This window comes from Erythranthe guttata, chromosome 14 (genome assembly GCF_056151865.1).
Source record: "Erythranthe guttata isolate IM_541 chromosome 14, IM_541, whole genome shotgun sequence".
Lineage (NCBI taxonomy): Eukaryota > Viridiplantae > Streptophyta > Magnoliopsida > Lamiales > Phrymaceae > Erythranthe > Erythranthe guttata.
Genome location: NC_142546.1, coordinates 1,535,265 through 1,544,845, shown reverse-complemented (window position 1 = coordinate 1,544,845; position 9,581 = coordinate 1,535,265). Strand labels below are relative to the sequence as shown.

Genomic DNA, 9,581 nt, shown 5'->3' with positions numbered 1-9,581 from the left:
ACATCAGGTGTGGGCCGTGTGGCAACATAACAGGTTTCTTCTACCAGGCCATAAAGAAGATCGGCGTTTCGGGCTTAAAAGATCTCGGGAGGTCGATCCACCGTTTGAAGGGAGTTCAACAAGTCCAAGAGTGCGGATGGAGGAATTGCTTTGATTATCAACAAGTTCGAGTCGTGTGCAAGAACGACATATTACATAAAGAGGGAGTCTTTAGTGTTTTTATTAAGTCCTATTAATGTACACTTAAATCTGAACTAATTTTTGCAAGTCCTCGTGAATGTAGAGTACATTTATATATGAACGACATTAAATTCTTGTGTTCTTTATTCTACTTTTAGTAAGTTTATTACTGTGTTGTAAGAATTTTGTAAGAATTATGTTCCAACACCTAATGTCGTAACACATAGTCGAAATGAGTAGATATTCATAGGCATTTAAAATCAACAATAAGGAAATATAAAAAGAAGGTCAAAGTTGAACCTCCAATGAGTCGGTCTAATCGTGTCACAGTCGTTTGTCCGTTTGGTGTAAAACCGAACCGATCGAGTTACTAAATTGAGATTGCATCGTGAAATTTTGCAAGTTGATATTCGTATGTCTTTGTCAAAATTACCACCAAATTTGGTTGTTCTAAAATGTCTAAATTGTCATTCCGCAAATTTAGTAGTTAAGACTCGAATAACGATTTTGCCCCCCAACGAGATGGAAGAACAGCCATAAAATGAGGGCGAAATGGTCATTTCCGCATTAACAAGGCTGATGGGCCTAGGTGGGCTTCGATTAACAATATTAAACCTGGGCCGAATACCATACTTAACTCGAGCTCAAATCAACAACAATATATCAACTGGTCAAACTTAGGTCAATAAAACCGCACCAGGCAGGCATAACTAAAACGACAGACAATAAAGAACAAAACGACAACAGAAAAAACATGCAGCAGTACAATTCAGGCTTCATACATAAAAAGTATTAACCAAATTAAAAGATGTGTTATTCTCACTAGCTACCCTAGCTAATATATATATATATATATATATCCATATTATAAACCGGGTTTAATTAAACTCCGACTCCAGTACCCGTCACACCCTTGGGCCGCTCCGCCCCGGGTCCACCAACTCCATAATCCGGGTCCCTATAACCCGGCCCGTATCTGCTGCTGAAAAACCCGGCATGCAGCATCATTACGTACAGGAACTGCGTCACACCGAGAACGATGATGAAACCCTCCACCACCCTCAGCCTCCATCCCCGCCACCCTCCTATGTTTATCTCCTTGCACGCCAATCTGTCATTATTATTAATCCAAATTATTCAGTGTTGATCAAAAACCATATATACAATATACATACGTGTGTGTGTGTGTGTGTGTGTGTGTGTGTGTGTGTGTGTGTGTGTGTGTGTGTGTGTTAAGAGATTTACCCGAAGGCGAGTGCGGTAACAGCCCAGGCGACTATGGAGGAGGAGCCGGCGGCGGCAAGGCTGTCATTCCGCCACGCCCTGAGGTGGCTGCCGCCGGCGATCTTTGATACTATTCCAAGAACAGCTGCCAGTAACGCGAACGTCAGAAAATGCCCCGTCGCCCCGTTTCCTCCCATACCTGTACATACATGATACATACAACAACGTTGGAACCATGCACTGTAAGAAAGAACATATATATATATATATATATAAATGTAATAAGAACTTACTAGGATGAGATGTCTGGCCATTGATATAGCGATTTAAGCACCAACTAGCGAAACCCAGCACAATTAAATACATAATCAAATTCAGGAAAAGCAACGGCGCCGCCATTGTTCTCGCCACAGTTCTCGCCATTTTCTTCTCTCTTTTTTTCCCTTGAAAATCAAAAGCGATAAACGTTTTTCGATTCTTCTCTGCGTCGATCTGAATTAACACGGAAAATGTGATGTCGTAGGAATTGCCAAAAAATGGAGAATAATGAAATTATATAGGGGTTTGGTGGGAGTAAAACGTGGCGTGCATGTGGGTTTAGGGGTTTACATGTGTAGAGACACGTGTCGAGTTCTTGGTGTACGTATTGTAATCTAGGATCTTCTCTTCGGTTTGTAAGTTGTGCGAGCGAGCGGCGTGTGTATATCTCTCTATATCTATATCCAGAATTGAAGATAACTTCGACACAAATTCTGGTTGTTTAAATTAATCACCGTATTTATTATTTATTACACACAGCAAGTAATGAAAAGCACGGTGTAGTGTCAGTTGGATTGTGTAGAGCACGTGTGCGCTCTGAATTTACATTATTTTATATTTATATGAATATTCATATTTTGTCCAATTTAAATATAATTGTTTAAATTACTTCTATTTCAAATAGCGGGTTTGTTAAATCACATACTAAAAGTTATTAAACTGAACCGTACTGGAATTTCGATTTTCGTAGATCGAAATTTCGGCCTCCGAAAATTTGTACTGTCTAACCATACCGAACTATTTTCTGGAAGTCGTATTAGATTTTCGATACGGTTTTTCATCGAATTAATTTATTTTTTTAGGTTACCGATTAATATTTTAAAAAATGTAAAAAAATTTATATTGAAACAAATAAATTCTTGATTTTGACATTCAAGTTTCAATAATGGACACTAAAAACAAAAAGTGATTACCAATAAATGCTAATTTGTAAATAATTGAATAAAATATCAATCTAAAAGTATTTTATAATTTGTTATAATTTAAAATAAAGAAAAAATAAATATTTATTAAATATTTCGGTATCCGGTACGGTTCGGTATACTGGACATCAATACTGTACACTGCACCGAATACTGGAATCCCAATTTTTGATTCGGTATTTGAGATGTAGCGAGTTTTCGATTCGATTCCGTTTCACCAAAAATACGAATTGTGAAGCATACTCTCTCGACCTGAGCATGTTGGGCCATAATTGGGCTTTTTTTTTTATTAAGAACTAAGTCCATTGTTTGAGCCCAAGGCTGAATACGTTCGTCCGGGCCGAGCTATCTAAAATTCCTAATTGAGAGTCTTTCTGAAATTAATTAAAATTGTTTCTTTTATTTTTAATTACTGTGAGCTAAAATTATATAGATAAAGGAAAAATTGTTTCTTTTATTTTTAATTACTGTGAGCTAAAATTATATAGATAAAGGAAAAAGAATATTCCAAATTCAGCACGGTTGGAGATGCCTTCAACTTTCTTTTACAATTTAGCAATTTTACATTCTTCCTCACTAATTTGAGTATACTTTATAAATAATCATATCAAACTTAATCAATAAAAGTCTAATCAAGGTTTAAAAATGCGACTTAAGTAAATTTGAATGTTGAAGGTCAGTTTGGTAAATTTAGGTCGAACTCCCTAGAAATGGGCCTACTAAGTAGTGTTGGTTTGTGCCAGGTGAGTCTGGTGGATTGAAGGCCCAAAAAGCCCCTGAATATGGGCTATGAGGTTCGTTTGAAGAAAGAGGTCGCTGAGGTGTCTCTTGTTCGCCCCATTGAGAGATCGCCGTTGTAACATCTGCTCGCCTTGATAGGAGGATGTCGCGTAATAAGCAGTGAGCAGTATGTTGGAGCCGTTGAAAGCATGTACTCGAAGATTTCTTGCATAGGGAGAAAAAGAGAGAAAATAAAGATCGAATTATTCAAATGAAAGCATGCACTCGAAGATTTCTTGCATAGGAAGAAAAAGAAAGAAGATAAAGATCGAATTATTCAAAGGAGCGTATATTATGGGAGATATTAGTTAGATACACGTATGTTTAAAGAAGGAAATAACTAGGTGAATTCTTCTATATAAATATCCATGTACAAACCTTAGTTAGAGTTACGTTTACATTATTAATAATACGCTCTTCTTAAACTTTCTCCACTTTACTATATTCCGTCCACTGCTTTATCGCCATGGGCCATAAATCCGACATGTGTCCACCGCTTTATTGCCGTCGGCCCTAAATCCGATGTGTGGTGAGCTTTCCAACGACTAAATGAGTAGGAGGTCTTGATGGTTCGAAATTTTGGCACCATTACTTGTGATTAATGATTATAATCTATATACATACTCTCAACAACACCACAATTGTAATTGTTTATCTCATATTTATACCTACGGTACCGATATTAATTACTCAAGCGACTCGACGTCCGTACGAAGATTTCGGTATAAGAAAAATCCGTACCATTTTCGAAACTGAACTATTTAGTACGATTGGATTCTAGGCATTCTAAATTCGGTTTTTTCGATTCGATTCAAATTTAGTGGGTATATCTTATCAATGAACACCCCTAAAAGCAACTAAAACCATTTAATTGATATTATTCATGACCTCTTAATCATATTCATGATTGATACAGCGATGAAATTTGGGGATAAATTCTGTGAGGTGAATCGTAAATTCCCACTAGCAGATTCTAAATTGCCCCCGGTAAATTTTGGGTGTAATTACCATAATAGAATCCTAAAGTTTATCCAGAAAACATACTACAAAAGAAAGTCAAACGAGGGCTATATAGTCATTTCACACGCCACCACCAACTCCAGTTCGCCTCGGTATCTCAGTTTTTTTTCTTACAGACAAGAGTAATTATTTCTCTCTCCTCCATTTTTCTTTCACGGGTTCTTCTCTCCGAAAACACACAGCGTACACACACTCAATTTCTTTTTTTCTTTTTATTTTTAATTTTATATTTTTTTGGTTGGATCTTCATTTCTTTTGAAAAGGGTAAAGAAATCTGAAAATGGAGTCTAATGGTATCTTGCCATTTCAAAACCTAGAACTGAGCCTATATCTACAACCACCCACCACCGCCGCCGCCACCGCCACCGCCACCACCCTAATCACTCCCAAAATTGAACCCAAACCTGAACCCGTAGATGAATTCACACGGGTATCACCGCCGCCGGGGTTCGAATTCCTCGCCCCCTCCCTCGGCCCGCCCCCGGGGTTCGAAATCCCCATCCCCATCCCCGCCCCCGCCCCCGCCCCCGCTCCGCCTCCCGCCGTCTCCGCCTCCGCCACCGCCAAGAGCAATCCTTCCGAAGGTGACGTGCTCTCCCACTTACACCGCCTTTCTAAGATGTTCAACGACGCCTTAGGCGCACAATTCCAGGATTACGGAGATGTTGCCGTCTTACCCGATTTCGACACCGACACCGACTCACGCGCCATAGTCACCGTGCCGAACCCCGAAACCCAGGTATCTGACGCCGTCGTCACGCCGCGCGGCGGCCGTAAATACCCGAGCCGATCCTCCGAGATGGTCCGGGTCACGGATCTAAAACCCGAGGACCGCCTCTTCTTCCGTGACCTAATCCGAAGAACCCGGATGCTGTTCGACTCGCTGCGCGCATTCTCCGTCGCCGAGGACGAGCGCCACTCCGATACCTCCGCCCCTCACCGCCGAACCCGAGGCGATCTGAAAGCCTCCGCCTTCATGAGGCACGGCGGCCAATGGCTGAACCGCGACAAAAGAATCGTGGGAGATATCCCGGGCATTTCAGTTGGCGACGTCTTCTTCTTCCGGATGGAACTCGTCGTCGTCGGAATGCACGGCCACCCCCAGGCTGGAATCGATTACGTACCCGCCAGCCAGAGCTCCAACGGCGACCCGATCGCCACCAGCATTATTGTCTCCGGCGGTTACGAAGACGATGAAGATGCAGGCGATGTGATCGTATATACGGGGCATGGAGGGCAGGACAAAAACAACCGACAGTTTACGCACCAGAAATTGGAATGTGGAAATTTAGCCATGGAGAGGAGCATGAATTACGGTGTCGAGGTTAGGGTTATCCGCGGCTTTAAATACGAAGGTAGCATTAATAATGGCAAAGTTTACGTTTACGACGGGTTGTATAGAATAATCGAGACTTGGTTCGATGTGGGCAGATCCGGATTCGGGGTTTTTAAATTCAAGCTAGTTAGGATCGAAAATCAGGCTGAAATGGGTAGTGCAATAATGAAATTTGCTGCGAAGTTACGATCGAACCCACTTGAAGTAAGGCCTAGAGGGTACCTCACATTCGATCTTTCGAATAAAAAAGAGAACTTTCCGGTGTTTTTATTTAATGATATCGATCGTGATCATGAGCCTCTCGATTATGAATATCTTAAAACAACCGTTTTCCCACCACACGTGTACACTAGCGCGAGCAGTGGCAATGGATGCGACTGCATCGGAGGGTGTTCGTACGGTTGTTTCTGCGCCATGAAAAATGGAGGAGAACTCGCGTACGACACGCATGGGATTCTCGTAAGGGGGAAGCCATTGGTTTTCGAGTGTGGGCCCCACTGCCGTTGCCCCCCAACTTGCAAGAACCGCGTTTCGCAAAAGGGGGTCAAGAATCGGTTCGAAGTGTTTAGGTCAAACGAGACAGGGTGGGGGGTGAGGTCGTTGGACTTGATCCAGGCTGGCTCGTTTATTTGCGAGTACGCCGGGATTGTTCTTACACGCGAACAAGCTGAGTTAGTCTCGATGAACGGCGATAATTTGGTTCACCCTAGTCGATTTGCTGAGAGATGGAAAGAATGGGGTGATTTGTCTCAGATATTCTCGGACTATGTTCTGCCAGCTCATCCGTCGGTCCCGCCTTTGGACTTTGCCATGGATGTGTCGAGATTTAGGAACTTGGCTTGCTATATGAGCCACAGCTCAAGCCCTAATGTGTTCGTTCAGTATGTGCTGTTCGATCACAATAATGTTTATTTTCCTCATTTGATGCTGTTTGCGAGCGAGAATATTCCTCCGATGAGGGAGATCAGTGTCGATTATGGTGTTGCTGATGAGTTGATGGGGAAAATGGCCATCTGCAACTAGGTATATTTTAAATTTCTTTCCTTTTTTGCGATTCGTTTTGAGTTCGATTTATCGTTTACTTTTTCTTGTCCGATGGTTCGTAACATTCGTATATCTACTCGTGTTCTAACTTTCCACATTTGACTATAATATCCTTGGCATTTACGTGCATGAGTTTGTAAGCAAATTTTAATTTTTAATGCAACCGATCCTAGTTCGTTACCGACATAATTGAAAGCGGTTAAATTCATTGAAGAAAGGTCAAATTCCAGTTGCATTTATAATTCATAGATTCTTGTTTACTTTATATGTTTTATTCCGAAAGCGACTCGTGTAGTTTCACTCATTATTAGTATTCTTGCATCATATTTTCCTTACACGTGTATGAAGCCGAATCATGGAATGCATTTTCAGCTTTCCGTTATTTTCTTTCGAAACGTGGCAGCAGCATGTGGCTGTGTTTTTCCGTAAGATTCTGTGTGTTTTTAAGATCTTTAATTGAAACCCTAGCACAAGCTGTATTTTCGCCGCTAAATCCTTAATCAATTTATTATTTTTCCATATCTTAATATAAAAAAAAACATATTTTGGTGATGAATACATTATCTGTGGACCCACTTGTAAGTTATCGTAAAATCATTATTTGCCAATTGCCACCTCTCGAAATTTTGATTTACTGAGGTGGCTGAAACTTATGCTTGAATCGTCTGCCAGTTTTCGTGTTTACTTGTTCAGTGGATATATGAATTTATATACAGTATATGCGTGGATAACTTTTTGACAGCTTATGGTATTTCTCCTTTAGCCGTGTGTGTGTGTGTGTGTATGTGTGTGAGTTTCTTCATGGGAATGTGATTTTTAGGTACTTTCTTTGTTTCCGTACATCATTCTTTATAAACTATTGTGAAGATTTGCCGAGTCATGCACTAGACTCGAGATTGTATGATTTTGTTTATCGAGAGGCATGTTTTTTGAATCGAGAGGCATGTCTTTTGAACAAATAATGGCTAACGCTATATGATTTGCTGTTATATGATCAATTATCGATTCATTTTAGTGTTATATGATTCATTTTTTTAATGGTAATACTTTCCGGAACTTCTGGTTTCCTTCATGTATGTCCTAATTATGGCTAGGCATACGTTGGCTGCAAAATATAACGAACAAATTTAAGTTTTTAAATATTCTCGAGTTTGTTTGTTGATTCTGACCTTTTTTTTTTATTTATTTTTTAATTTAATGTTGCTGCAGATCTGAAGCCAGAATGAAAAAAGGTTCAATTTTGGATTATTTTTCCGAGGACGAATCCGTGGAGCTGCTTTAGGTTTATATCGATAAATTCCGTTGTAGCAAATGATCATATTCTAGCAGTACCCATGGATTCTTTTTACTGTCAGCCTGTATATATATAGTCTATATATATATAAGAATCCAAATTGAATGAGTTTGTACAGAATCTCTCATGCAAGTGTTTTGAAATGGTTTGTTTAAACTAGCAAAGGAAGTTTATTTATTTATTTATTAATTTTTTTTTTTTAATTTTAAGAAATTCAAATCATGTTACAAATTGGGGAAGTAGGGTAATTTTGCAATTTCTTACTATCTATGCGAGGAGAGAAAGGGGTAGATGCTGGGCCTTTGCTAAGTTTGGGCTTTTACCGAGTTTGGGCCTGGGCAAATCGGCCCAGATCACCTACTCCCCCGAGTTCGTTGCGAGAACTGTGTTATAACTAGTCGTGGCGAACTAATCGCTCGAAATGCTTTGACGAGGTGAAAAAATCGAACCAACCTACTTGCCCCAGTTCGTCCACTAGTCGCGGTGAGTTTGTTTTGTTCGTTTTGTTTTTGAACTCATGCTCGCTACTTGAATATATATATATATATATATATATATATATATATATATATATATATATATATATATATATATATATATATATATATATATATATATATTTTCTTCTGTTTAACAAGGCTCTTGTTTTGTGGGAGGCCATTTCTAGCCCCGACTTTTTGCGAACGCGGTCGTACTGATGGCGTCTTGCCTTGAATGCGAGGTCGATTCGTACCTTGCATTTCAGCATTTTTAATTCAGACCTTTTCATTTTCGAAAAAGCCATCTTCTTCATATCTGCATGCCTGCCATCTTCATTATCAAACAATTCATAAATCACCAAAAAAATGAAGAAAGCAGCCCCTGCTTTTCTCCGCCGAATTAGGGTGATTTTTTTTTTTTTGTTTAAATTTAATGTGTGTTTCATTTTATTTGTTTAAATTAAAATATTATTAAAAAAAATTGCTGTGATAGTTTTATCAGTTTCTCTAAGTCAATAGCTAAATATGAAACAAGGGACGGTGTGTTGTATAAAACACAACATATGGGGATATTTGCTAAATTTTTTTAATATGTTTTTCGACAATTCAAAATTATACAAGGGGTTCTATGCTATTAACTCGTTACTTCAAATTGAATCCATGATGCTATAATGTTACTTTAATTTGAAAACATAATTATTTTGTTACTTACATTATTGATAAGCAATTAGGGGTGAATATTTTGAATGTAACTGATCAAAACACTGAAAATTTCCATTCTTTTTTTAAGTACAAAAGTAATTTAAATTATAATTCGAAAATTTTTAGAATCTAGAAAATCATTCCAATTCCAAAAGCTATGGAAATTTAGTAAATGACATGAGTTTTAACATTTCTAAAAAGTTCTGAAAACTTTCGTAAATTTTTAAAAATAAGAACACCTACTTTTATCTGAAAATAAATATTACTATCTCCTTCCCAAA

At 38.9% G+C, this 9,581-nt stretch overlaps 2 protein-coding genes across 2 annotated transcripts; one reads left to right on the top strand and one right to left on the bottom strand.

Moving 5' to 3' along the window:
• Positions 1 to 846: 846 nt before the first annotated feature.
• On the bottom strand, positions 847 to 1,921 carry LOC105963273 (membrane protein PM19L). Its single transcript, XM_012987667.2, has 3 exons — positions 1,698 to 1,921; positions 1,426 to 1,603; positions 847 to 1,291 (listed from the first exon to the last, which is right to left on the bottom strand). The coding sequence occupies exons 1-3, from the start codon at positions 1,825 to 1,827 to the stop codon at positions 1,063 to 1,065; spliced, it is 537 nt and encodes a 178-aa protein (XP_012843121.2). The 5' UTR covers positions 1,828 to 1,921; the 3' UTR covers positions 847 to 1,062.
• Positions 1,922 to 4,509: 2,588 nt separating this feature from the next.
• Positions 4,510 to 8,283, top strand: LOC105963272 (histone-lysine N-methyltransferase family member SUVH9). The gene is made up of 2 exons (XM_012987666.2): positions 4,510 to 6,804; positions 8,035 to 8,283. The coding sequence occupies exon 1, from the start codon at positions 4,726 to 4,728 to the stop codon at positions 6,802 to 6,804; it is 2,079 nt and encodes a 692-aa protein (XP_012843120.2). The 5' UTR covers positions 4,510 to 4,725; the 3' UTR covers positions 8,035 to 8,283.
• The last annotated feature ends 1,298 nt before the right edge of the window (positions 8,284 to 9,581 follow it).

Bases quoted from the DNA above. Each gene is read 5' to 3' on its own strand.
- LOC105963273 (XM_012987667.2), bottom strand. From the start codon at position 1,827: ATGGCGAGAACTGTGGCGAGAACAATGGCGGCGCCGTTGCTTTTCCTG. The intron at 1,604-1,697 runs GTAAGTTCTTAT...ATGTATGTACAG, and splicing joins TGGCCAGACATCTCATCCTA to GTATGGGAGGAAACGGGGCG. The intron at 1,292-1,425 runs GTAAATCTCTTA...TAATAATGACAG, and splicing joins GTTACCGCACTCGCCTTCGG to ATTGGCGTGCAAGGAGATAA.
- LOC105963272 (XM_012987666.2), top strand. From the start codon at position 4,726: ATGGAGTCTAATGGTATCTTGCCATTTCAAAACCTAGAACTGAGCCTA.